Source organism: Lineus longissimus, chromosome 15, assembly GCF_910592395.1.
Source record: "Lineus longissimus chromosome 15, tnLinLong1.2, whole genome shotgun sequence".
NCBI lineage: Eukaryota > Metazoa > Nemertea > Pilidiophora > Heteronemertea > Lineidae > Lineus > Lineus longissimus.
This window is the reverse complement of record NC_088322.1, coordinates 15948145-15974944: the sequence shown is the minus strand read 5'-3', so window position 1 is coordinate 15974944 and position 26800 is coordinate 15948145. Positions and strand designations below refer to the sequence as shown.

The 26800-nt window shown below is 41.6% G+C and overlaps 4 protein-coding genes across 5 annotated transcripts in view; 3 read left to right on the top strand and 1 right to left on the bottom strand.

The window, feature by feature from the left end:
* Positions 1–164: 164 nt before the first annotated feature.
* On the bottom strand, positions 165–7160 carry LOC135499833 (EF-hand domain-containing family member B-like). The gene is made up of 8 exons (XM_064790803.1): positions 6750–7160; positions 6371–6436; positions 5775–6105; positions 4701–5031; positions 3855–4276; positions 3379–3546; positions 3030–3211; positions 165–2811 (listed from the first exon to the last, which is right to left on the bottom strand). The coding sequence occupies exons 1-8, from the start codon at positions 6849–6851 to the stop codon at positions 2608–2610; spliced, it is 1806 nt and encodes a 601-aa protein (XP_064646873.1). The 5' UTR covers positions 6852–7160; the 3' UTR covers positions 165–2607.
* Positions 7161–7599: 439 nt separating this feature from the next.
* LOC135499480 (ras-related protein Rab-5C-like) lies at positions 7600–14348 on the top strand. The gene is made up of 6 exons (XM_064790241.1): positions 7600–7750; positions 8322–8558; positions 9121–9272; positions 9531–9653; positions 9782–9875; positions 10249–14348. The coding sequence occupies exons 2-6, from the start codon at positions 8396–8398 to the stop codon at positions 10350–10352; spliced, it is 636 nt and encodes a 211-aa protein (XP_064646311.1). The 5' UTR covers positions 7600–7750; positions 8322–8395; the 3' UTR covers positions 10353–14348.
* A 1493-nt stretch (positions 14349–15841) lies between these two features.
* On the top strand, positions 15842–18977 carry LOC135499697 (LETM1 domain-containing protein 1-like). Its single transcript, XM_064790622.1, has 7 exons — positions 15842–15923; positions 16299–16498; positions 16857–17052; positions 17310–17496; positions 17727–17828; positions 18026–18257; positions 18484–18977. The coding sequence occupies exons 1-7, from the start codon at positions 15853–15855 to the stop codon at positions 18606–18608; spliced, it is 1113 nt and encodes a 370-aa protein (XP_064646692.1). The 5' UTR covers positions 15842–15852; the 3' UTR covers positions 18609–18977.
* Positions 18978–19981: 1004 nt separating this feature from the next.
* The window catches only part of LOC135499503 (potassium voltage-gated channel subfamily H member 8-like), a 121395-nt gene continuing 114576 nt past the window's right edge, over positions 19982–26800 (top strand). For both annotated transcript variants that reach the window (XM_064790294.1, XM_064790283.1), the window contains exon 1: positions 19982–20316. In XM_064790294.1, the coding sequence (XP_064646364.1) occupies positions 20241–20316 (76 nt within the window). In that variant the 5' untranslated portion in view covers positions 19982–20240. The remainder of the gene's footprint in view (positions 20317–26800) is intronic.

Sequence of the window (26800 nt, the reverse complement as noted above, 5' to 3'; positions counted from 1 at the left end):
ATCTGGCCAAACGTGCCAACTGGATATGGCCATCGTCCCGACAAATCCTGCCCCATCCATCCCTCAAGCTTCAGTCCTGTAGTCCGTATCTCACTGTCCACTGAAAGCATCATTGGCAGGTACTTTACTAGTATTAAATAAGAACAGGTTGTATTTGGTCAAGGTATCTTTTATTAATAATAAAACTTGGCAGAATGATATCACAGACGAGGGGCTTCAGCAGTTTTTCAATACATATGTGGATTTTGCTGGAGATGACTTGAAGTCTTCTCATGATTTATCAATCAAGGAGCAATCTTGGAAAGCTGAGTAAGCTCTACCTCTAACCAAGATAGCAATGTCAAGGTGTGGAATTGTAGTTTAGTTGCAGTGGACGGGGGTCAGGTTATATGAGTAAGCTCTACCTCTAACCAAGATAGCAATGTCAAGGTGTGGAATTGTAGTTTAGTTGCAGTGGACGGGGGTCAGGTTATATGAGTAAGCTCTACCTCTAACCAAGATAGCAATGTCAAGGTGTGGAATAGTAGTTTAGTTGCAGTGGACGGGGGTCAGGTTATATAAGAACCTGCATGATGGACACTGATTAATTTGTGCAGTAAAAATTGTGCTAAAACTAGTAAATCCCGGCACCAAAAATATCTCATTGATCACATTTACATAATGCTATTTAAAAAACAACAAACAAATAGAAAAATTCCACACTCTAAAAGAGCAGCATGACATGACACACTATTTACATCTGAGTGAAAAAGTCACAATTAAAGAATCCCTTTCAAAACACCTATATGACAACTTCATGTCACTTCATCCGGCCCACTCTCCAGCCTAAAGTCTCCCTTTAAGTTTAGAATGGAAATGCATTAGAAATGTACAGCATCAAAGGCTAGCAATAACTAACTAACTTTTAGAGCCAATCTCTTTAAATCAGTTTCAGCGACTAAAATATGCACACACTATTTACATTTGACTAAATAATACTCAATTTGATTCAGGTACAAGTGAAAATTCACGACTAAAATATCACAAACGCTAAGATAAAGACCTCGCTCTCGAAAAAAACAAAAAGAGAGTCGGTTTGTAAGCTTGGTTTGATCACCATTGTCCTAACAGACTAGAAAGCATGGTTTACTATCCAAGAGTCGAAAGGCTTTGTCTTTATCAATAAAACTAACAAACACAAACAAACTCGAAAAGACAACTGACTATTAGCACACAAAACATGACGGAATACTGACATGGAATACTAATGTGAACACGTGTGATTTGAATTGACCAACTGGTACATGTATCTTTTACACCGGCCTAGTGAGCTCTATATGCCATCATGAGAAAGCTATAAAGTTATATCTTGAGACAGTTTGTACATAATCTGTAAATGTGAAGGCACTGAAGTGGACATGGTGAGACAGGCTCGCAATGTGGAGACACGTGGCCTTGTGAAGGCACTGACGTGGACATGGTGAGACAGGCTCGCAATGTGGAGACACGTGGCCTTGTGAAGGCACTGAAGTGGACATGGTGAGACAGGCTCGCAATGTGGAGACACGTGGCCTTGTGAAGGCACTGAAGTGGACATGGTGAGACAGGCTCGCAATGTGGAGACACGTGGCCTTGTGAAGGCACTGAAGTGGACATGGTGAGACAGGCTCGCAATGTGGAGACGCGTGGCCTTGTGAAGGCACTGACGTGGACATGGTGAGACAGGCTCGCAATGTGGAGACGCGTGGCCTTGTGAAGGCACTGACGTGGACATGGTGAGACAGGCTCGCAATGTGGAGACGCGTGGCCTTGTGAAGGCACTGACGTGGACATGGTGAGACAGGCTCGCAATGTGGAGACGCGTGGCCTTGTGAAGGCACTGACGTGGACATGGTGAGACAGGCTCGCAATGTGGAGACACGTGGCCTTGTGAAGGCACTGACGTGGACATGGTGAGACAGGCTCGCAATGTGGAGACACATGGCCTTGTGAAGGCACAACATTGATCAGCAGTGATAACATGCAATACAATGAGAGCAAATAATACCTCAGGTAGAACTGTCATCTCAGAAATATAGAAAACAGTGAGATTTTGATAAAAATGAATAAATATGATGGAAGCGAGGTAAACATATTCACTTTGAAGGTGACTGCTCAAAATACTGGTGGATTATAATAGTCTGAATAACACATGAACATGAAAAAATGCCGTCACAAGATTCCTGGCAACAGTCAGATTATAATATCAACTTGCATAGTACACTTTACTGCAGGTGTAAACCTTGTTTTTTGAGCAAAGTATTTTCATTATCACAGACAGTTGTCTGATGCTGTTGCCTCATGCACCAGATTAAAAGGTTTGCCCCGGATCAGAACTTGGCACTCCACAACAGATCTGAAAGTTTGAGAACACTTTCACTACAGTTGGATACTTTGAAAGTGTTAAAACATCATTGTTATGTCAACGTTATAAGGATGTAATAATTAGAAAATGGACGGAGATCATATGACAAGGGCGACAAAATGGGGTCATATGTTTTATTAGATATCACAAAATAAGATGGTTAGGCTATAAATGAAGCCATAAAATCTCGATAATTAAATCTCAATAAATAAAAATCTCAGATTTTATACAGCGATCATTTGGCCGCCACTTTTCTCAAGAGCATCTAGATCGGTGATTATTTGGTTTGCCTGGCACATATCCAACACGTTCCTAAATGACTCCACACTGACTTCTCCCTTCGGGTGCCTCGATGCTGCCACGGCCCAGATCTCTTCAAAGGTTTGACCCGTCATACAAACACCGATGTTGGTGAAGATGGACTTGATCTAGAAAGGAAAGAAGAGTCATTTTGAACACGAGAACAAAAAATCGTGTTTCTCTCAAAGGCACATGTTTCAATCTAAATTCTTGCTCATCAGCCATATCTTCTATGTTTGATCTGGCACCAGAGAGCAAGGTGGGTTCAGGCACATTTGCCAGTGGACTATAAAGTAAGGCCACAGTTTCAAACACCGGTGGGACTGATGGAATCACGTCAACTTACCTCGTCCTTGGACCGTCCCCGCAGGAAGTCCCTCTCGAAGACGCCATGTCGAGTAAAGATGGATGGGTTGGTGAGACCGTGGGCATCTGACTCGTCACCGTAGTTCTTTCTGTCATCTATACGCTTGATCCTGGGAGCAGGGAGATCCGTGCGATTGGTTGGCACGCCGTATGCTCTGTAACCTGTGGTTAGAAACGAGACGTGTCAGATCTAAGTGTCAATATAGGGTCTAGTTAATACGATGTTCTCTAACTGAAACTTAGAGTAAGCCTCATTGCTGCCAGGCACAATTTATGACTCAGCAGTAACTTGTGTTTACTACATGAAGCAGCTTACAACCTGTTCTCACCTTTTGTATTAAGTCCACCGACAACCGCGTTGATATTCGACGAGCTTGTTCGGTGATTCCCGATGGCTTTATCAATCTGTTTCTGTAACCTCCTCGGTGTACTGTCTCGACTTGACGTCGGCACCATGTCAGCACTGGTGCTATTACTTAGGATTTTAGAATCTAACACTGGAATAGAAAGAGAAATCATTAACATGTTTTACAAATCAGATTTGGGGGTATGGAAATTCAACTTGTGATTGAAACCAGACTGGGTCCTGTGCAGTGTACATGTTTGTGTACTAACAGTCACAGAGTGTCTTTAGCAGCCGGACTCCAGTGAAGCAGAGGTGTCTTCATTTTAGTGGTTGTACTGCTGAAGTGACCGCCTAGTAGGTCCTGGGGATGGTCCAAGGAAGAGGTGAGATTGAGAGAACGTTTAGTAGCAGGGAGGTTTAAAGGTTGGAGATGAGTCACAATCTCTCACAATAACTTACCTTTTTCTTTAGTTTTGAATCCTGAAGGCATTTTATCTTTCCAGTTCAAGAAGTTAGCAAACTCTCCATAATCAATCCGTCCATCGTTGTTTGAATCGCAAGAATACATCAACTGCTCGAGTAACTCAGGCTCCACGGGTAGGTTGAAGTGTTGACACGCTGCACGCAACTCCTTCATATCTATTGTACCAGAATTGTCTTTGTCAAAATGGCGGAATGCCGTGACGAGATCTTGAAAGTTGTGATAGTTTGATTTCTTGAGATGTTGTCTGATGGCAGCGAGGATGCCTCGCTGTCTGTCTCGACCACGGAGATACATGCCAGGGGACCGCATGTGCAGGAGGTCACCAGCACCATACGCGTCCGGTTTGACGAGGATTCCAAAAGTATGATCCGGACCAACTTTTAATGTGTCTTTTATGCTGCAAAGAGAGGAAAGTTCAATTATCATTCATTTAAATGGGTAAAATATCCAAGTCAGCATTGATTGATTGAACTTTAATCTTTAGGGTGGTCAAGAGTATCCTGAAGGTCAACATAAAAAGTACAATCCTCTGGACAGAGAGCCAGCTGGTGAAAATGAGCATGTAGCTTAGTTTTGTTTCCTTTACTTCATCGCTCCAGATGAAAGAACCTACACGAAGTCACAATCCTCCATCTAATGCTTGATATAATGCTCACTATTCAAGTTCAAGGGTGATGAACACAGACTTGAGACAAAGTCACAACCAGACAGCATGACATTTGATCACTGGAAATGTGATTGTTTTTTCTTGGATACCAACAACTGCTGAAACAGACACAATATGAGAACTTTAAAAGACCCGAGGAAGTGGACCAACTTACGGATCATGAACTTTTCCAAGCTGTGGCTGAGTTCTCTCCCGGAAGTCATCAGCTCTCTTTGAGACGATAGGTGTATGCTTTTCAGATCCAGAATTTGTGGTATGGAGCCATTTCATGGTGTTGCGCACATGACGACCATCGTTTGAGTGCGGTGTCGGGATTCCAAAGCAAGACGTTGAATCATAGTTGGGGTTTTTGTAGTTTCGATCGACAGCCTCGCCAACACGATAATCTTGGTGTGTGACGACATAGAGGTCGTGACCTGCATCGTATTCATTGCAGACATCGTCGAAATCTTTGTCAGGATTGATCATCTCACCGGCACTGCCGTCTGCAAGAGAAGTCGAGCACATTCAAAATAATTCAACCCCGGTATGACCTGAGCACAACTAGGACGTCCTTCCTCAGAGTCAGACTGTCACAGAACGTGTCAGGACGTTATGTCCTTCCTCAGAGTCAGACTGTCACAGAACGTGTCAGGACGTTATGTCCTTCCTCAGAGTCAGACTGTCACAGAACGTGTCAGGACGTTATGTCCTTCCTCAGAGTGTGACTGTCACAGAACGTGTCAGGACGTTATGTCCTTCCTCAGAGTCAGACTGTCACAGAACGTGTCAGGACGTTCTGTCCTTCCTCAGAGTCAGACTGTCACAGAACGTGTCAGGACGTTCTGTCCTTCCTCAGAGTCAGACTGTCACAGAACGTGTCAGGACGTTCTGTCCTTCCTCAGAGTCAGACTGTCACAGAACGTGTCAGGACGTTCTGTCCTTCCTCAGAGTCAGACTGTCACAGAACGTGTCAGGACGTTATGTCCTTCCTCAGAGTCAGACTGTCACAGAACGTGTCAGGACGTTATGTCCTTCCTCAGAGTCAGACTGTCACAGAACGTGTTAGGGGAATGATCCAGGAAACCTTTCTGAGACTGCACAATGCAATACTATTCTATAGACAGAGTCCTCATTATGACTATGTTGGAATCTCTTCTATAATCTTTGATGTAAACACAGTCCAGAATCTCAATAGTAAAACAGGGCAACAGAAAAAACAATGTGAATGTCTGAATGTGAAGCTGACCTTTCAATGTCTTGATGCCAAACATGACCCTGTTTGGATCTAAACCCTTTGGAAGACCTGGACGCTGGTCATGTGACTTTCCTAATGGTCCTTTCTTGAGACTGAAATATTGACTCTGTTTCTTGTCCAACATCTTCTGTTGGAAAAGCGTCTTTGGTGGTGGGTTGGCGAGTTCGCCTGATGTCATGGAGGGTTGAGTGTTGACACCATGGCGCATCTCTATGGCCCATCGCTGATGAGGATCGTACGCTTTGCCATAGAAGACCCTCATTTGCCCAGCATCTGGACGGCCCGAGGCCCGGAATCGACTCACAGGTTCTGGAGTTGATGGCTGTTGATGGAAACACAATGTTCAGAAGTTTAAGAGAGGGTATCAAAGTTACAGAAAATGAATGGTCTTTAAAGTTAAACATAGCATCATTGTCTGGCAGAAATCATGCTGCACTTATTGTAAGATGTCCTGTCAGTAGAAGGAAGTACTACTGTCGACTCTAACAAGAGGCATTGTTACAGACACTCATAGTGAGATACAGACGCCAGTCATTTAGAATTCTGGCTGTTCATTGCACTGAACTAAGTCTACCAGTTAAACTTACCCGTCCATCGCTTGGTGGTTTTAAACAGAGGGAGGCAGAATCTCCGGTTGCAATTAGTTTACCAGCCTGCATTGACGAAACATGATGCATTTAATTTCAGAACTTGAAATGAAAAGAAGTCATCAAATCAAGTAGGCCTAGGTCTCGGCGAAGTCACAGAAACAGTTAGTTTCACAGAACAGTAACACTGACAATTGTTCTTTATCACAAAGATATCTTTTCTGTTGGACTTGGAGTCGGCCTAAGAGATACACAAATTATTTTCACTGTCAGGTTAAGGTTCAGACATCGATTGTCTCTTATTAAGCCGTCACTCGGAATGCAACATAGAACAATTATTTTTCCGACTGCAACTCCATGCAATTGCAAAAATACTCACTGCTCTTTTGTCTGGGCTCCTGTCTTGAAACTGTCCCGCGTAAATACTTTTGGTTTCAATATCAGGCAGGCGGTTGACCGCAGATGACGTCATTTTGACCATTGTTGCCGTTAAATAGGATGACTAGACTACTGAGTTGGATATAAAAGATCTTCACACACAGTTCATTTTGACAATCAAACAAGTTGACAGGTTGTTGAATGTTGACGATTGACGCAGAAAATTCTTCACAAAACTTCAACAACAACTCAATAACAGTTGAAATGAATACAATAACTGAAGCGAATGATGGCCAACATAAACACTATCAATCTGTCAACAGTGAATGATTTTCTGGGACAGTTCTTGGCAGAATAAAAGGGTTTATTATGTTGAAAAGTCACAAGACATGTCTTCTATCTTTTTGTTTGATGTCTGCTAGGCAACAAAGGTCAAAGGTCGGACGGAACACAGCTAGCGACCCCTTTCATCACTGTATTACACTAAAATGAAATATTTTTAAAAATGAGAATACAAGAGCAACAACCTCAATTGTATGCTTTTCTGAGAACATTTTAACGGGTTGTTTAAATATAATTCATCCAAAAATGTGATATTTGATAATTTTGGTTGACGTAATGTTTTCATACGGGGTTTTCATTTTCGAAACTCACGGATATGTCACATCACGGCTACATCATCCGATGTAATGTAGATCCTTGAAAAATTGCATTTACTTAGAAATGAATGAGAATAATCATTGATAATCGCTAAAAGCATTTAGCAACGTATGCTGAATCTTAAATCATTACATAAGTTATGGTTCAAGCATCTAATATTGAAATATCCATGTTTATTTACAATTGCGCATCAATACATCATCTCTTTGAGAAGTAGTGCGCTCGATTACGGAGGGTGGTACGACGTCTTAAAATTTTGTGAAGACACTTATAAATTCACGACCTAATATCTCACGTGTTGCAAGATAAACCGTTACAGATTTCACATTTATATCATCTGTGGTAAGTTAAAAATGCTTCAGTTGTACGAAATATATAATGAATAGTGCTTTAAAGGTTGTATTTTGCCAACTTTGGAAGGACTTCATCTGGAAAATGGCGACACATCGACATGCAATGCACGTAAAATCTCGTAAAATGTATGGCAAATCTACAGGGAAGTGTATATTTTTTGTGAAAGATCGTGAAGATTGTTTTGATTTGCGTCAGACGTCCAAAAATACAGTTTAACAATGTTTTCCTAATGACACGATCGCATGTCAACATGTCTGGATGTTAGTTATGATAATCTGATAGGTTTGAAGCCTGAAATCTGGCAAAATCCTTATTTTTTGGCAGTTTTCTGGAAAGGTCAAAAAGTGGGTGGTTTCTTCTTCTTGCACTTCAATTTTCATGACTGTTCCGTATTGACTTTAGTTTGTCATCATTACCTGTAAAAATTATCAAAAGCTAGGTGATGCGGCAGTTGAAAGTCTGTAAGCGCAACAGTGTTTTCAAGTGTGCATACAATGTTTTGTTAGGTCTTTTGTTTTAGTGTTTGACTTGTGACTTATGGTCGCTTTGGAAATTTCAGGTGAAAAATATCACCAGTCATCTGTGATCACGTGTTGAAGGGTTAACCAGGGCAGTTGCTACATCTCATCATCAATGGCTGGGCGCGGTGGAACACAGAGACCTAACGGTGCAACACAAGGCAAAATATGTCAGTTCAAACTAGTCTTATTGGGTGAATCGGCAGTGGGCAAATCGTCACTCGTGCTACGATTTGTCAAAGGCCAGTTTCACGAATATCAGGAGAGCACCATAGGCGGTAAGTAGCCCAAAACGTCAATCAAATCTGTCGAGGTTTGAAAAGTTGACAATTATTGGCTGCAGCATAGACGTTGACTGCAGGCATGGACGTTTTCCAATGAACCAAATGCCCACAACTTCCTTGTGAATCATTTTTAGTGTCTCATCTTGATATGTGGAAACTATCAGTGTTGCTTGCGACCAGGAACACTGAGTCAATGGCAGAATGATGTTACTAGGTCAAGCGGTTAATAGGATTCTCGGCTGTACTGATTGCTGTGGTAATTATCTGTCCACAGCCACTACAATGATGTTGTGGTCCAAGTCTAATTCATAATTGGAGTCTTATTTCCTGCTTGATATGGTGGACCGGTTGGCTACATGCACAATTCAAAACACTAGGCCCAACCTATCCCTGACCTAGTTTTCAGGTCTCCATCTTTTCATATTTAATAGCAGCAAGAGGGTGCTGTGATTTTTTGACGGAAGTCCAAAGGCACTCCACTTGTTCAGTCATCTTTTGGAATTAGAAAAGATCAAAGAAATAATGTAGTGAACTAAAATCGTTATTTCTATTTCAGCTGCATTTCTAACACAGACAGTATGCCTCGATGATACCACTGTTAAATTTGAAATTTGGGATACAGCCGGACAGGAACGATATCATAGTTTAGCACCGATGTACTACAGAGGAGCTCAGGCCGCCATTGTCGTCTATGATATCACAAATCATGTAAGTTCGATTTAACAGTTTAATGATGAGTTCAGATATGTGGATTATCACACTGAAAGATCCTGACACACATCGCCAGGGTTCAAGATGTTAGTAGTACCTGTCAGGTGGTGATTTTAGAAGTCCTACCTCAGCCTGTAAGATGGGGATGTTAGACTTATTGGGGCGAGAAAGGATATGAATTATTTCACAGGTGTTACATTCACAAGGTTTTATTCAAACTTTCGTTAAAATGTGGTTGTTGTCTTTTCACTTCAGGACACATTTGGCCGTGCGAAAACTTGGGTGAAAGAATTACAGAGACAAGCGAGTCCTAATATAGTCATAGCCCTTGCTGGTAACAAGTCTGACTTAGCCAATAAACGTATGGTAGACTATGAAGTGAGTAACTTTTGACTCCTCCTAATTTGGGTGTACACTCTGTAGTTAGACGGAGTGTTTCTCGTGTAATTCAAGTTCTGACATTGAAATCGTATTGGTACTAATGATGAATCTGTTGTGTATTTCAGGAAGCCCAAGCATATGCAGAAGAAAACAGTTTATTATTCATGGAAACGTCTGCAAAAACAGCTATGAATGTTAATGACTTATTTTTGGCAATAGGTGAGTAGGGCTTTCAGTCAGTGGTGGGTGTCGAAGTCGGGATTTGGGAGCTGGCTAGTTTGGTTTGTTTTGGTGACAGATCTCGAAGTCTGGAAAAGGAATTGAGTTGATAAAACCATTGTCCTGGCCTTACTTCAGAAGAAGTTTAGCCATGTTGCAGTAATCTGCTCTGCTTCGTCAGTGACAGTGCTTTTAATCGGACAATGTGATGCGCACCAAGCAGTACATTTCATCTTTCCCACTTCTATGTTTCAGCCGGACAGTGTGATGCACACCAAGCAGTACATTTCATCTTTCCCACTTCTATGTTTCAGCCGGACAGTGTGATGCACACCAAGCAGTACATTTCATCTTTCCCACTTCTATGTTTCAGCCAAGAAACTTCCTAAAAATGAACCTGGCAGGCCACAACGGGAGGGCGGAAACGTGGTTTTAGACAATGGTGGCACGACTCAATCAACATCCTGTTGCAAGTGATACAATCGAACGTGCTTCGTGTCCCGCTATCAAAGACACTGCTGTTGGTCCAGCACAGAACAAAATCTTCATTCTATCGTTACCAAGGCCAGCACAGTGACTTCTCAACTGGTTGTTTCATTCAACATCTACAGTCATCTACTGTTGACAATGGGTCACTGGGGGATGAATGATTTCTCATTCCTGTGTTGAGGTTGCTAAGCAACCCTGGGTGTCCCAAGTTTGCAATGGCAACTGATGCAGTTGCTAGGCGACCATGATGTTGCTAGGTTCATCACTAGGTGTCAATTTCACTTGTGGCCAGATATAGACTGGTGTCACAAATCAAAACTGTCAAGTCTTGAAAGCAAGTTGCATTCATGAGACTGGCGCAGGATGATAGGGTGCAGTTATCATGTGGTGTGATATGTGATGCATTTGGTCACCGCAATTTCCAGGGTCTCACCTTGATAGATGACAGAGCAATCTGTGTTTGGACCAACTAGACGAAGTGAACAACAGTCTGTAGGAAAATCTAACTTCCCGAATCACAGATTTAGGTATTACCAAATTAGTTTCCATGAACTGTGAATTGTACAAATTTTCAATGTTTAAGGTTCAATAGATTGCTGTTAGATTTTCTTACAGGCCTGCTCATATATGAAGCCGGAATGTAATTGGAGCTTGGCCACCTCTGTCTGAGAGTTGGGAAATGCTAGTTTTGTGCAAATCACATGCAACAAATGAAATGAGATGGAGGTTCACTGACATGTCTGGCAGTATTTCTCTGAGCGCTATTCCTGGGGCTAGCGAACTCTGTACATGGAGGAAGTGCCCTTATGTGCTGCCACTAGAGAACTTGCGATGTTTTCAAAATGATGTGTATTGTTGCCTGATTGTGCAAGATTTGATCATGTCGAGAATCGAAAGTCCTCTTGGGACTAAATCACTTCATGATTTCACCAAGCCACAGCTCGCCCACACTATAAGACTTGTACAGATAACATTAGCCATGTCATTGACTTCGGGTGCAGTTAATATAAGTTGTTTGAATACACCGCTGCCGTGCACAAGGCATCTGTTGGATTGCATGGCTAAATCTATTTATTCTTAGCACTGTACAGACTGTAATATAATATACCATTTTACTTTGGCTTCTCTTGACAGGGGTCATTTGGTTCATGTTGTAAGTGAACGGTCGCATTCCTGCCATGGCTGGACAGGATAACATGATCAGTGGGGGTTCAGCTGCAGGGAATGGGTAAAGGAGGAGAGATGTTGTCACAGTTAGTGTTGGAGGACACGCTACTTTATGTTTACATTCTGAGAAGAAAAGTTGCAACTGTGAAATCATCCTCCTTTCTGTGGTTTTCACTTGGGGGCCTAAATTGGCCTTGGCCTGTGTTGCAACTTTGTGCAACTGCTAGGACGGTCACTAAGCCAAATATTAATAATGATGATGATGATGATGATGATGATGATGATGATGAATTTTGCTCATTCGTTTTCATTTCCCGACTGCACAACATGTGCAGCACCTTCAGCTTTTGCCCATTCTAAGCAGTTAGTTTAGGCCTAGATAATGTAGTGTTTGTGGCACAGTAATAAGAGTGCCATGAAACTGGCCAAGTACTATGTGATTATCAGATGATTTTTATACGTAGTACAAATAATTACATTGTCATTGATGTGTATCAAATTATGTCGAATTTCAGATCATGTGTTCTCAGAAACTGCATATATTATTCACTGTTTATGATTGAATGGGTGCCACCTGGTGGCACACCTGATCATTAGGCTATGACTGTACAAATGATATGTACAGGGGCTTTTTGTACAGCTTGATTCTAATTACAGGCTATAGCTCGATGTCGATGATTATGTGCAAATTTGTGTATAAAACTGATAATGCTGTAGAGCTTTTTATTCTGGCCTTAAGGTGGCGCATCTTGGTATTTGGGGACATCCTGTCAACGGCTTTGGTATTGACCCTTCACGGAAACAACACAGGTTGCCATGGTGATGACACGGTTGTTTGTGAGTTGAAAGATGTATGGTAGAATAGAATCTCAAGGCTGGAGTTGCATAATGATAATTGCAGCCAAACTATAATTCAGTGGGTGTTTTCAAAATAGTGGTTAATTTTTTAACTTTTACAAAAAATAAACCACTAAATTGGCCTTGAAGTGTGCATGCAATGATATGTTTGAGGATTCTGTGTAAGTTTGTGAATCCATATCTCTGCACTGCTCCATGGACACGTGTTGTTTGCTGGCGGGTTAAACCTGGTCGAATATGAAGCTTGGTAAGAAACGTTGCTGGCCATTCGTACTTAGCAAACACCACATCTCTTTATCTGACTTGCCTTTCTAATCTTGTGAGGTGTCATTGATCAATGATCCCTTGCAAGATTAGAAAGATAAGATGGTCAGCAATCTAAGTGATTTCCAAGAACCAGAACCTATTATCAGAAAGGTGCTGCTTGAGACCAAAGGGATGGGGGGGGGGGGGGGTTAGAAGCCACTCTTGGTATGCTTGTGTTCAGTGTTTGCTCCTCGGAAAGAGAATTGTTGGGGAAGGACATAGTAACCAGAGCTAAATTCTTGTAAACATTGTATGAGGTGAAATTTGATTTCTCGTTAAAAAAAAAGTAACTTTTCCAGTCTCTTTAAGATTTGCTACGATTGTTCAGCTTGAGTGAGTTTAAGTGCCAAATGTTTGTGGTCCAAGACAGTGTACAGGAGAAGGGTTGGCTCATTTATTTGGTGTCTCTAAGATATCATTTATTTATATTTGTGTGTAAAATATTGTGCTTTGTTTTTTGGGTGCCTTTTCTGAAACTCGACGACCCATGTTTTAATAGATGATTTCAACCACAGCCTTCTGTGGGTTCTTCACACTGGTGTAGTCACACTGTATTCACCATCGTCAGTTGGTCTAACTAATGTGAAAACAGTACTTGATTCAGGATGTGTAAATTGGAACACCTGTGGCCATGTCTCCATCCATGGGAAGCTCGACTTCACTTTCAATAGGATTGTCTCTCCTAAACGTTTAGAGACAGCTACTGACAATACCTTGCTCCTGTCTTAATTGGTTGGGCTTCTTTTCTCATCCTGATGTCAGCCCCAACTAAACCTCGACCTTTCCATCTGCGTTGTTTGCTTTCATTGCTTGAGATTTGAGAGTGCATGTGATCACCTTGAGATTGTTTGTCTTCTGTTGTGAGTGTTATCAGACAGTTTGCCCATCTCGACCTCAGTTGAAAGAGGGAGACGTGCTCAATCAACATTCCACACAAAACAGAAGACTCAGTTGAACAAAATGGCATTGGCGGGTTGTCATCGTCACCTTCCCTCGGCACTGTGGTTGAATGAGTGATCACTTGGCTAGGGAAACAACCTCTTGGTGAAGACATCACTTCTACCCTGTTTCTGACGCATTCCATGTCATACAACGTAATCACCTTTTGTATGTATACAGGCTACGCTTAGCTAGTTTTCTAGTGATGGTTATATTCAGGATGTCTAGTAGAATTCCTATTATTTCATTGCTTTTCAAATAAAAAATCCTTGAAAATGTGACTGTAAGTGAAGAGGCAAATGTTGTTCATGTTTGAATACTTTGCACAATGTTGGGGGTGACTTTATGAAATGAAGCTGAAGTATGAGGCAATGCTTAGTGAATGTAAGAAACAGACCTGTGTTTTCATCAGTGCTTTGCAGTCTTCAGAAGCAAGACAGGCGTGCTTGGCAGTCTTTAGAAACTGATCACCAAAACAAACAGACTCTGTCAACCTTTCAGGTTTCGAGGAATGATTTTCAGTTTGAAAATGAGCTCAGTTGTGTTTCGCTGTCCCAGCCACTTGCTTCACTGGTTTCTCTGTGCATTCTTGCTATGCTTCTAAATGTCTGTACATTGGCATGTCTTATGGGAACAAAAACTGGATACTTGCAGTACTGAGCTGTACTTGTCAAATATTGTGCAAATAAAGTTTATGTATATTGTACAGTTTCATTTATATCTCATTCTTATTCTTTGTTACTGAGACCTTTTCATGTTTGTGTCGTGATTGAAGCTTTGTCTTGCAGGGCTCGAGATGCTATCTGGGCAGCCAACTGTTAAATACAATGGCCGCTAATATTCCTAGTTGCTGTCACAACTGGAAATGGGACATTTTCCCTTGACTTGCCTAGCCGAGGACATGGCCTGGAAAATTGTCACAACCTCTCCAAGGACAACTGTCCTTCGCTGAGGACGGTGTCCACGACTTCTTAAAGATGAAAAACTCCCACCACCTCTCTTTGCTGAGGACAGAGTCCACTACTTCTGAAAGATGAAAAACTCCCACCACCTCTCTTTGCTGAGGACAGAGTCCACTACTTCTTAAAGATGAAAAACTCCCACCACCTCTCTTTGCTGAGGACAGAGTCCACTACTTCTGAAAGATGAAAAACTCCCACCACCTCTCTTTGCTGAGGACAGAGTCCACTACTTCTTAAAGATGAAAAACTCCCACCACCTCTCTTTGCTGAGGACAGAGTCCACTACTTCTGAAAGATGAAAAACTCCCACCACCTCTCTTTGCTGAGGACAGAGTCCACTACTTCTGAAAGATGAAAAACTCCCACCACCTCTCTTTGCTGAGGACAGAATCCACTACTTCTTAAAGATGAAAAACTCCCACCACCTCTCTTTGCTGAGGACAGAGTCAACTACTTCTGAAAGATGAAAAACTGTCATACCAAGTCCCTTGCTGGGGAATGTCCCCCACTTCTGAAAAATTGGATATTGTCGCAGCCTCTCTCCAAGGACCATACTGTGCCTTGCTCTGGACAGTGGCCCCCACTTCCCAATCAGGTTGTAACCTCTCGAAGGACACCTTGCTGAGCTGACAATGTCCCCCGCTACTGTCACAACCTCACCAAGACAATACTATCATCTATCGGTCGGCCTGGAAATGGTTCTTCGAGAAGCCAAGATGGCCGGGTAGGTGTAAACTGTGGACGAAAGTGTGGACGAAAGTGTGGACGAAAGTGTGGACAGCGGCCCTGTAAGTGGCTTCAGTGGTGCCGCCATCTTGGATCAACGAAAGTGATGGTCTGAGAGAGGGCCAACTATTTTTGCCTACAACTGAATGATATTGTCATTGTCATTCAAATAAAAGTAGTTTTTGTGAAATAATATTATTTGGACTAGTCAGAAATATCACAATTTCAACAAATTCTTTGATAATTAGTCCACATTTGGACACCAGACCTCCCATTTCCCCGTCCACAAATTCAAAGGCCACTTCGAAAACCTTCAAAAAAGCCCGTCCACTCATTGATCATAATCACCCATCAAAATAATTTTTTTTCTTTTTTTCTTTCGCTGACCCATTAAAAAGATTATAATGCATAATATACTGCAATTTCTTTTAAATATATTGAAAGACAAAGAAATGCCAGCCCACCAAACTTAGAGGGCCGCTGTCCACACTTTCGTCCACAGTTTACACCTACCCAAGATGGCCGCGCCCATGAAACAGATATTTTGGTGTGGATGCAGAAAAAATACCCTTTTTACTCGAAATCTGCTCCAAAAATCAAGGTATGCTTGTGTTCTATTGGTACATTGTACCTTTGTGAGAGCGTGAACCGTATCATTTCACCTTGTCGACCTGAGAGAAATTTGTGAAACGAGTTTGAAAATTTGTCCTATGTAATGTACACCAAAATGTACAGGACAATGCACAGCAAAGTCAGGCGGAATGAACAATGCTGGAAACCAAGTCCAAAGATCATTCTGCCTTGTTAGAACTAGTTGTTCCTCGTCAGTTCTTCAACTACCATTCATGTGATGGCTAGCCTCCTTCATGATGTCTTTGAGACTCCCAACCAAAGTCCAAATCATGACTAGAAATCGAAAAGGCTTGCATTATGATTAAACTAGTTACGGTACCATACATAATTTATTTGATTCCAGAGTATTTAGTGTCCAGCGGTATTGCGAGCAGGCTGAGAAAGACCCGTCTGCAAAGCACCATCATCATCACCATGAGCTGAAGCAACCGTCAAACATCTGGAAATACACCATTGATAAATACATCAAGTTTGTTGGGTGGTATGAAGTGAAGTTGAAGAGATTCCCAAAGGCCTTTCATATCTATAAACTATTCAAAGATGGTAAGAGGGCTGGTCATTGTGAATTTCAGTACTGATTGTTCTGCATGTGTAACTGGATACAGAATCTAGAAATGTTATTTTGACTTCTTCCGATTATTGCTTATTCAAAGTGGTGGCATTGCATCGTCTCTGATGTCATCCTTCAATTCCATCTTCATGGTTAAGTGACTTGTCCAAGGTAACACCTCAGTAGGTCAAGGTCAGAATCAAAGCTCCTCGAGGCTTTGAATCGACCTTAAGTAGTCCTATGAGATCCTTCTAATCTCGGTAGGTAGTGCCTTGCTTTTGCTGGTTCTTTGGTACGTTGTGTTCAACATTTGAACATTCCGTGGTAAATTTTGCCTGGTTTCTTTTTCAGGCATTGCAGAATTCGGATCTGGGGCCAAGACCTATGCGAGCGTCTCTGTCGATGTGTGGACTGGTACGCCTCTTGATAAGTTCACACGGCACCAGTTGGAGATCTACCGCCAAATGCCGAGAGACATGCTCAAAGTGTTTCCGGTGCTTGCTATATCAATTCTACCCTTTGCTAACTATGTCATTTTCCCAATTGCGTAAGTTTCGTCTGATGCTGATTCCCTGAACTCGTAGGACTAATTTGTGAATAATGTGCAAAAGAAATATTTGCTCCATTCTGATCTTCTCAATGAATGGCTGTTTCAATAGGACTCACAATATTTTGAGAATCAATAACAAGCTGAAGAGTCATAATACCTGGACTGTTGATAACCAGCTGGAAGAGTCATTCAAACATTATTTTAAGTTTGTACTTCCACTATTTTCCTCATCTGAATCACCATTTCAATTGCAGCTATCTCGTCCCTCGGTACCTCCTATCACGCCAGTTCTGGACGCCAGAACAACGCATCGAGTTTCCCCTGCAAGATTTGAAACATCGTGTGGATCATTATCATAAGATATTTTATGCCATGAGGTTAAACATGAAACATATAGAACATCCTTTATATAAATCAAAGCTCGAGCAAGTTGTTGACAAGGTAAATAACTTAATTCTTTTCCACTATCTGCACTAAAATAGTGTCTATGTTAACTTACTCTAGCATTATTAGGTAGTAAAAACAGTGCTTCATGATGCGGTCAAACAACTGATTAGTCTTTAGGGTGCATAAAATCATGACTTGTGAACATGAATGATTGTACCACGTCTCATTTAGCCAAATGTAATCAACTTTCATTCCTAAAATCAACTTACTTGTCTTTGTTTCAGTTAGAGTCAAAGTCTCACCCAAAAGTCGAAGAAATCTTAGAAACCAAGTCGTTATTTGAGTATGGTGCTTATCAACTGGATGAATTATCAGTCACATATGCTGTAAGTATCGGATCTCTCTCTCTCTCTATGCTAAAGTTTGGTGGAATATCCTCATAGGCCCTCGACATGCTCGCCTAAACATAAAATTCTGTCTTGGTTGACTCACCTTTCCAAGATGGATCAGTGCTCCCCCAACAATATCTTGGTCCATGTTTCATCTCGACTTTAATAGATTAACCATCCATCCTCCATTCTAGGGTCATCTCTCACGTAGTATGCTCATGTCCATGTCTCGACGTAAGCTCTGGGAACAAGCCTTCATCCTACACCACATAGACAAGGCCTTGGCCAAGGAAGGCATCGAGAAACTCACCGAGTCTGAACTTCAACAAAGCTGCTTGGCTCGGGGTTTGAATCCTGTAGGTTTATCGACCGACTCAATGATTGCATTCCTCAAGACTTGGACGGCCGTGTCGTCTTCTCTCAATGGTAAGGTTTCATTAATCGCGTCTTCCTCGTCGTTGGGTTTGATGACATTGATGACTTGGATTGGGGGCATCAAAAGTTAGAATTCTTAAAACATATTGACATGACCATTCTTTGGAAAGCTCCCTATGAGCACTTTCTGATGACACCACTTTTCTCTTTATTGACTTTATATCGAGGTAAATAGTACCGTTTTGAAGTTTTCTCATAACTCCCGTATTATTTTCAGAGGACAACCAGTCACTCCTGCTCCATCTTCCTGTCCTCCTCACCTTCCATCATCCTAACAATGTCAAGTTGTATAAGAAGAAACGGATCGCTCAGATGGACCGCAAGATGAAGGCCTCTAAGTAAAAAAGGAAATGATTTTTCTGTAACTAGGTATAAACACACCGCGTTCAGGTCTTTGAACCTGAAATTCTCCCTCGCGTTGTGTTATAGGTCATGTTATGCAAGAAATCTATACAGAAATGTGGCTGATAACTTTGGATACTTGGGAATATACAAAAGAGAAAGAGACAGCCTGTCAAAGATTGAACGTGTCAGTGTCGCTTGAACTTAGCATAGATAGTAATTGCATACATGTCTACACAGCAAGATAACATATTTACAAAGTAAGATTGGTGGACACATTCTAGTAGAGTGATTCTGTTGTAGATTTTATATAGAAATAGAACATTGCATATTGTTAAGATTTTAATAAATTTGTTTTCTAAAAAAGTATGTCTCTCTGTCCCCTTAGTTTATTTAACTCATATTGGACGACTTTGAATGGGGCAATAATGGGTAGTTTTACAATGCCTTGAATGGGAGATTATTGGGAGAGTTTTTATGAGAGTGAGTACAAGCATCATAAAGTCGCCTGAAAACTGTGGAATAGTGCAAAAGGAGGATTGTCAGATGTCTTATAATATTGTTCCATAGGTGGTTGTGACATTGTCCTGACCTATTGTCCTTTGTGATGCAGTCCTTGAACTGGTCTGGTTGTGCTACTGTTTGATCATCCTCACTTGCACCACCACCAAGGGTGTGACATTGTCTCCAACAAAGTATAGTTCTTTGTGACAGATTATAAAGATGTGACAATGTCTCTATCAGAGAATGTGCCATGCCTGTGACAGCATGGTCCTTTTATAATCGAATTACATAGGTCTGCAAGAATCTGTGCACCTTGATGTGACGTCCCAAGTGAGCCCTTGCCAAGGCTGTGACATCATATAGCCTTAATTTGGGACAAATGTCATCAGACAGTATCATGTGTTTTATGGAGACCATTGGTCTGTCTATTGAAAATAGGCAGCACTAACCAATAATCTGTCAGACCCGCTGCCACCTGGGACACATTCTGAGATTCAGGTTTCGGTTTCAATCCTCCCGTCATGACGAAACGTATCGAAATATCGAGAGGCAGAGAATACACCTTTCCAGAAATGGGGCGCTGAGTGTCCGAAATAGTGATGTCATAAGGGGAAACTAGGCCTTATGGTGGAGGGACAAAGGAGACAGTTATGGTTGACCAACACACTTGAATGCCTTTAATGACGAACAAGGGGGGAAAAGTTAGTTCCAATGCAAGCGACCAATTTCGGGAAGCATGTGTATTGAAAACCACCGGTAATTCCAGGAAAATGGGAGGGAACGTCAGCTATATTTCAGTACAAGCTAACACTCCTAGGCGACGCTATCTATATATTCGCTAGCAGACGGCGCAAAGTGATAGAGAGCTTGCGACTTGATGTGGATATTCTGTGATTCAGTTGTGCGGTATCGGTTGTACAAAACAATGCAACGATGATTTAGAGTCATTAAAACTCATCCTTGTGAATATTCGGACCAGTAACATTGGAATACGACGACATTGAACAAGGATACTGAACGACTTCAAAGTTTTTGGCGCCAACTTGGTTGGAGAAGACACAATATTTTTGGCGGTCATTTGTGTTGCCATGGATTTCAGCACGTGTTAGCTTGGTGTGCTTGGTGACCATGCCGAACAGGAAGGGCCTCTTGGCCCCACAGAATACATTCTTGGATACAATAGCTACCAGATTTGATGGAACACGTAAGTAACTTACAATGAAATTTTAGACAAATGTTTTTGAGAAATATTGGTGCGAGAGTAAATTTAGTCCAAACGGGAGAAGTCCTGACCTATTATTTCAATGGTTATTCCGTCATTTCTGGCGCAACTTTGGCCCCGGAATGTATTTTGTACCCAGAAGACATCCATGGGTCTATTATCAAGTCCCTTATCTTTGGTGTGAAAGAAAAGACTGGTCCTTGGCCAGAGTTGTCAAAAAGGTTTTGACCGGCGGTCAGTGTTCACTATCAATGACTGTTATTAAAAGTATAGAGCATTTGTGTTGCTTTCAATTCCAAGCGAAATAAGACTTCTGTTTCTACATAATAAGGCTGTATGTATGAGGCTGAGCTCCAGTATTCTCTATCGAGTATATGACATGATTTATACCCATCCTACCTCAATATTATCGTATGATGTCGGAGTTGCTGATCGTAACTAAAACGGTGCCATGTTCAGAGCTGGGTCGTGTTGAGATACTATCCAACCTGTAACTCTCATGTCTGCAATTGATTCGAAGTTCATTTCATTATTTCGTAGTTGATAGAAGCTTGCCCCTTGAAATCATGTGGTGTCATTTCAACTTCTAAAACCACCCAATCCCATTATTAACAAAGAAACCATTCGCTGTAGTGCGCCTCCAGGTTTAGTGAATGACATAAAACAATGCCAGCTAGTGAAAGTTGCGGGCAATGCGGTGATGAATCACATGAACATAACCTTGGGTTGATATCGTCATCAAAATGCATCGATTTCAGGCTATTTATAGCAGTATTTTCAGGATATTCCAATAAATACGATTTCATATTGTTAAGTGGTTTATTTCAAATGTCTTTGACGTGTCATCATTTTCTGCGGTATAAAGTACAACCACCCATAGTTATTTTCGGACAGATAAGTCTTGTACAGCATGCTATTGGTCTCCAGAGCAGCCTGGGTCTTGGCCGTACTCCCAAAGGAAATGACATCATTTAGACAAGATATTTGGGTAGCCAGTCTTCTACAAATCATCTTTGCATTTCTTGCAGCTCTCCTTACTACAGCAGACTCAAATCCGTCAGTCACACGTTAGACGGAACAATTCCAGCTTTTTTAAATATGAGACTATATTTTGGACATTGGATGTAAAGGACATATACCCGTCCTGTCTGTTGGACGCAGACTCATGTGAACCATTAACACTGTACCCCATAAAAGCCGTTGATGTATTGATTAGACTACTAACATTAGCATTAATTACACCTGGCCGTTACATAACGCCTGCAGGTCTTGATAGGATATGGGGTGACTGATGAATAATGCGAATAATGTAATATAAATGGATGTTATAAAACTGTGGGTAGTAATCGTATTAACTTTATTAGTAGAGCGTACAGTGTGTTACATGTGACTCAATATCAAGAGGGATGGTAAGAGTGTCAGAACATCTTATTGGCCTAGTATAGTGTGTAAAGAGTGGTGAATATGACTCGATATCAAGAGGGATGGTGAGAGTGTCAGAACATCTTATTGGCCTAAGTGTAGAGTGTAAAGAGTGGTGAATATGACTCGATATCAAGAGGGATGGTGAGAGCGTCAGAACATCTTATTGGCCTAAGTGTAGAGTGTAAAGAGTGGTGAATATGACTCGATATCAAGAGGGATGGTGAGAGTGTCAGAACATCTTATTGGCCTAAGTATAGTGTGTAAAGAGTGGTGAATATGACTCGATATCAAGAGGGATGGTGAGAGTGTCAGAACATCTTATTGGCCTAAGTATAGAGTGTTAGAGTGGTGAATATGACTCGATATCAAGAGGGATGGTGAGAGTGTCAGAACATCTTATTGGCCTAAGTGTAGAGTGTAAAGAGTGGTGAATATGACTCGATATCAAGAGGGATGGTGAGAGTGTCAGAACATCTTATTGGCCTAAGTATAGAGTGTAAAGAGTGGTGAATATGACTCGATATCAAGAGGGATGGTGAGAGTGTCAGAACATCTTATTGGCCTAAGTATAGAGTGTAAAGAGTGGTGAATATGACTCGATATCAAGAGGGATGGTGAGAGTGTCAGAACATCTTATTGGCCTAAGTATAGAGTGTTAGAGTGGTGAATATGACTCGATATCAAGAGGGATGGTGAGAGTGTCAGAACATCTTATTGGCCTAAGTATAGAGTGTAAAGAGTGGTGAATATGACTCGATATCAAGAGGGATGGTGAGAGTGTCAGAACATCTTATTGGCCTAAGTATAGAGTGTTAGAGTGGTGAATATGACTCGATATCAAGAGGGATGGTGAGAGTGTCAGAACATCTTATTGGCCTAAGTATAGAGTGTAAAGAGTGGTGAATATGACTCGATATCAAGAGGGATGGTGAGAGTGTCAGAACATCTTATTGGCCTAAGTATAGAGTGTAAAGAGTGGTGAATATGACTCAATATCAATCAATGGTGAAATCCAATACTTACAAGTTTTTTTCTCAAAGTTATTCGTAATTCATTTAACTACCAAGAGTTGAATAATCAGGCAATGTTTTGCTGTTTAATACTTCATGGCAAAGATCTATTCCATACTTCAAATACCACAATCGTCAGTTCACCAAGTACAGCTACAAGTTTAGTTACTGATTATTTAAAAAAATCGGTTTATTGAACATCCATTATACTGCTGGCGGGTAAAAAATTAGGCACTTGCGAGAGGTACGGGACCCGTATCCCTAGGGAACGGGAGTTATTTTGCACACAATTCCTGTAGGCCTATCTCTAGCCACACTACCTTTTCCACAGTGCGCTGTGAGTACGGAACTATACGGTTTGGGGTTCCGCCGATCATCGTCCCCACCTTTAAAAACAACAAAATTCGTGGCATCCGACGGTAAGAGAACTGGAAAAATTCAAAGCTCTGGGGCTCTGTGGTGGTGGAAGTCTCTGGGACAGCCGACTTTGTTACCGAGAACGGACTGATTGTCCAGCGTGCATTTCAAAGATTCCAATCACAGTGTACAGTAGAAAAACATCAGATTGAATTAGCAGCTCTAGGCTGAACTGTACACCCTTTGAACATGTTGATTAAGACTTGATATCAGTCCACAATTTGAAGGTGTGACAGCTTTATTTTGCTGATTAGAGAAACACGCACACCTGATATGAGCACAGCCAGCACGACACATCATTCTACAGTTACAAGGTCATTTGGCTCGATTTCCCGCGACGTACCAACGTAAATAAGCCGCCATGTCACATGATCACCATATCGTGTATTCAGCATCATATCGTCTGCCAGATTGGAATACAAATAATAATTTGAAAATATGTCAGTTGCCATGGAAACACTTATGCTACTGACTCGTTTCTGACGTGCCATTTTGTTGTGAGAATCTCACGTGAAACAATTGGTTGCCGACAACGTTCTGACGGACAAAATGAATTATTGCCAGGTTTCTGAAAGGAAATGATACAGAGGCAACAACGTGCAGGTTCTCTATTGATTGGTCAGCAATCACTGTGCAACTATGTTGTATTATTTCACCATTTAATCACAATATTGACAAAATGGTGATGAATTTTTCATGCATGTTGCATAAAGTTTGCGACGGTGAAAGTGCAAACAGGAGTTGGAGGGTTAATGGGCCTGTTTTATCCCCCAAAATATCCATTTTGGTCATTTTCAGAAATATTTCAGAAAGTTAGATTAAAAGTGATACTTTCTTGTCAACTGACTGAGACTGAATCTCTGTCGCGGCGAACTGGACTGATTTAAGGTCGTGTGCCCTTTCCCTTAAGCCATTGAAAACATCCGAGGGATTTCTGCACTGGGTTTATCCAATATGTTTGGAAAATGGTGATGAATCTTTAATACTATTCGAGTGTTACTTCAATATTATTGAGCTTAGAAATAGCTGATTTATAAAATAGGCACCACCGATAGACCAACAGCTTATCCACACGATGCACCAGCGTCCACTATGTCTCGTTTTGATGGCAGCGGTTATGGTTTCGGCAACCACAACTGCTTGGGTTGGTGCAAATTATGGAAGCAGTCAAGACGCAGTCAAAGTCACGTTTCAATGTTTAGTTTGAGTTGTCTTAGAACAGAAGTTGATAGCTCACTGTCGATACTGGCAGCCCCATCGAAGACCACTCGTTCGGCCCAAACCACGGCTGCTGCTTCAGTCTCAGCCTAGGTGTATCCTTGTTGTGATGGCTGAGACAACCAATACTCGCAGTTTGGTATCCCTGAGTGTCTTAAACCGCTTAATGTTAGATTTTAAAATGTTAGATATTAAAATGTTGAATATAAGTGTATGAATCTTGAAAAAGCCTGTCGAGACAATATTGACTGTTAACTGCTGCGCATAGCTCGTAAAGGTTTTTGATTACTAACAAACACTAGTTACCGTGTGTCAATTTACCAAGCCAATGGTTACCTTAAGTCAACGCACGAAGTAGCCAGCGCTATGACAAGTCTACGTAACCTAATAGGATAAATAGCGGGCTCCTTGATCGGCATGTTAGCTCATCCTGGTGAGCAAATCTTGACCGAGTTGATTCCACAAAACACCCGCTTAATTGTTACGTTCTGGGTTTAGAAGAAGCGGTCTGTGCACAAAAAGTTGGTAAAACATCAATTTCTTGATATATCTCAGAACCACACTCTTCAGAACTCTGTAAATGTCATAAATGCCTGCTGGGTAGTCCCCCTTTAAGTGTTTCAGCCGGACAAAGAGTCAACCGCTCGCTAAATATAGTACTGCTGTATCAGCTTGGGCTTTTTGTCTATTCTTCTATTTTGTTTATGTGTATATCAGACAACCGAGGGGCCACAGCTTGACTTTGTCCTACATTTTATTGTTTCGGTTGTTTATTTCAGAGGTGGCTGCATGCCGATCTACCGGCGTTGTGCGGTCATACACTGCTGGTATTATTCACTGGCATTGATGTCCACCGCCGGTGAGTCGGCATCAACTGGCTGTCGTTTTAACGCCGGGAGCCCTTTCTATCGAGGACACTATAGTTTTGGTCCCGGCAATAAGTGTTGGAGTGAGTCCTAGTGCATACGGGTCAACATCAATCGTCTTAGCTTCTCTCGCACGTGGAGCATAAAAGACAAGATGTGGAGCACAAAGCAAACTATTGATATTCTGTCCTCTTGTTCAGTAAGATGTGATCAATGGCACAGCGCGCCAGGTGACTCCCAGGGTTTCCGCATTTTCAGTTTAGTCTTCCTAAAAAAATGGTGTTCTCGTGTCTGATGCTGATATAGAGGGACAATATGGTCTTGTTAGCCCCCTTTAATGGAGTTCGTACAACACTGTGGCATCTGTTGTCTGCCTCCCACGGCATTAAGGGAGGACGTGCATTCCGTAAATGCTTGTGCAATATGGCCGACTTTCTGTCTTTAAGGCGGCCTTCTTGGAATGCTTTTTTGCTATTTCTCCCCTGATGATCAAACAGAACAGAACAGCGGTATTGCCTCCGTGGCCTCGGGAAGCTGAGCAATGTCAATACATTGAGGGTCAAGATGCGAAGAGTACATGTGTGTAGTCCATTTCAAGAGTGGCCGGCACTGTGTGAAAAAAGGCATAAGTTGAGAAAAGAAGAGACTCTTATTGGCTATAGAAGCGTTGCATTTATAGTAAAGCGGATGATAACCTGGATTGTTTACTTTATTTGCCTTGTATACCTTTAGGCCTATTGTAGTAGTTGTGTACAAATTCAATCAATCGCAACAGGTGTGCAAACGTGAAAGGGAAATTCCGATCGATTTTGCCGGTCATGTGGTAAACAGATTAACAATAGATGTAACAATAGCTCAATTTAATTTTGATTATTTCCTGTCGTTATTCTAATTAAGAAGATGATAGATTTGTTAGGTCTCCACAAACTTGATTGAGGCACTGCCGATCATACCCGTGATTTGAAATCCGTTTCAGTGGAGGAAGTGGCATCCCTTCGACAACAAAGGACTCTGTTGATTGCTGATGAACTCGATAGCTCAGGACTGACACAGGTCAACATTTCGTCATCCTGTTCGACATACGAATATATGGGCTTATGGCCATTCAGACTGTACTCATCGTGCAACATCTGAATAACTGGCTTCAGCCAGAAAGCATAGTGAGCGATCCAATGGATTTGAGGCCGTCGAATCGACACGATGTATGTGAGTACGTGTCCCCAGATGACGGTGCCTCGATGAAGTCCACTGAAAGGTGTCAACTTAAACAGTTTACCATTTACTCCGTGAATCGAAATCGATGAGAAATCCTATTGAAAATGAGAATGGATTTTTCCAAAACCGCTCGTTGACTTAGTTTAGACAGCTCGAGTGTATAACTGATCCGATGTGGCAGGTGCCGTTAGTGCAGAACTCATATATCCACTGTAAAGTTCCCTTAAAATTCAGGTTAGAAGACTGAAAGGGACAATGATCATGGGGTTCAAATTTGTTTTTAAAGGAATCACATCCTGGTCGGTCTATGACTGC

Coding starts and splice junctions, on each gene's coding strand:
- LOC135499833 (XM_064790803.1), bottom strand. CDS start 6,851: ATGGTCAAAATGACGTCATCTGCGGTCAACCGCCTGCCTGATATTGAA. Junction 3,212..3,378: donor CGGTGGACTTAATACAAAAG/GTGAGAACAGGT, acceptor TTCTAACCACAG/GTTACAGAGCATACGGCGTG. Junction 2,812..3,029: donor GGGGACGGTCCAAGGACGAG/GTAAGTTGACGT, acceptor TTTCCTTTCTAG/ATCAAGTCCATCTTCACCAA.
- LOC135499697 (XM_064790622.1), top strand. CDS start 15,853: ATGAAACAGATATTTTGGTGTGGATGCAGAAAAAATACCCTTTTTACT. Junction 15,924..16,298: donor AATCTGCTCCAAAAATCAAG/GTATGCTTGTGT, acceptor ATTTGATTCCAG/AGTATTTAGTGTCCAGCGGT. Junction 17,829..18,025: donor AATTATCAGTCACATATGCT/GTAAGTATCGGA, acceptor CCTCCATTCTAG/GGTCATCTCTCACGTAGTAT.
- LOC135499480 (XM_064790241.1), top strand. CDS start 8,396: ATGGCTGGGCGCGGTGGAACACAGAGACCTAACGGTGCAACACAAGGC. Junction 9,273..9,530: donor TCTATGATATCACAAATCAT/GTAAGTTCGATT, acceptor TTTTCACTTCAG/GACACATTTGGCCGTGCGAA. Junction 9,876..10,248: donor TGACTTATTTTTGGCAATAG/GTGAGTAGGGCT, acceptor TCTATGTTTCAG/CCAAGAAACTTCCTAAAAAT.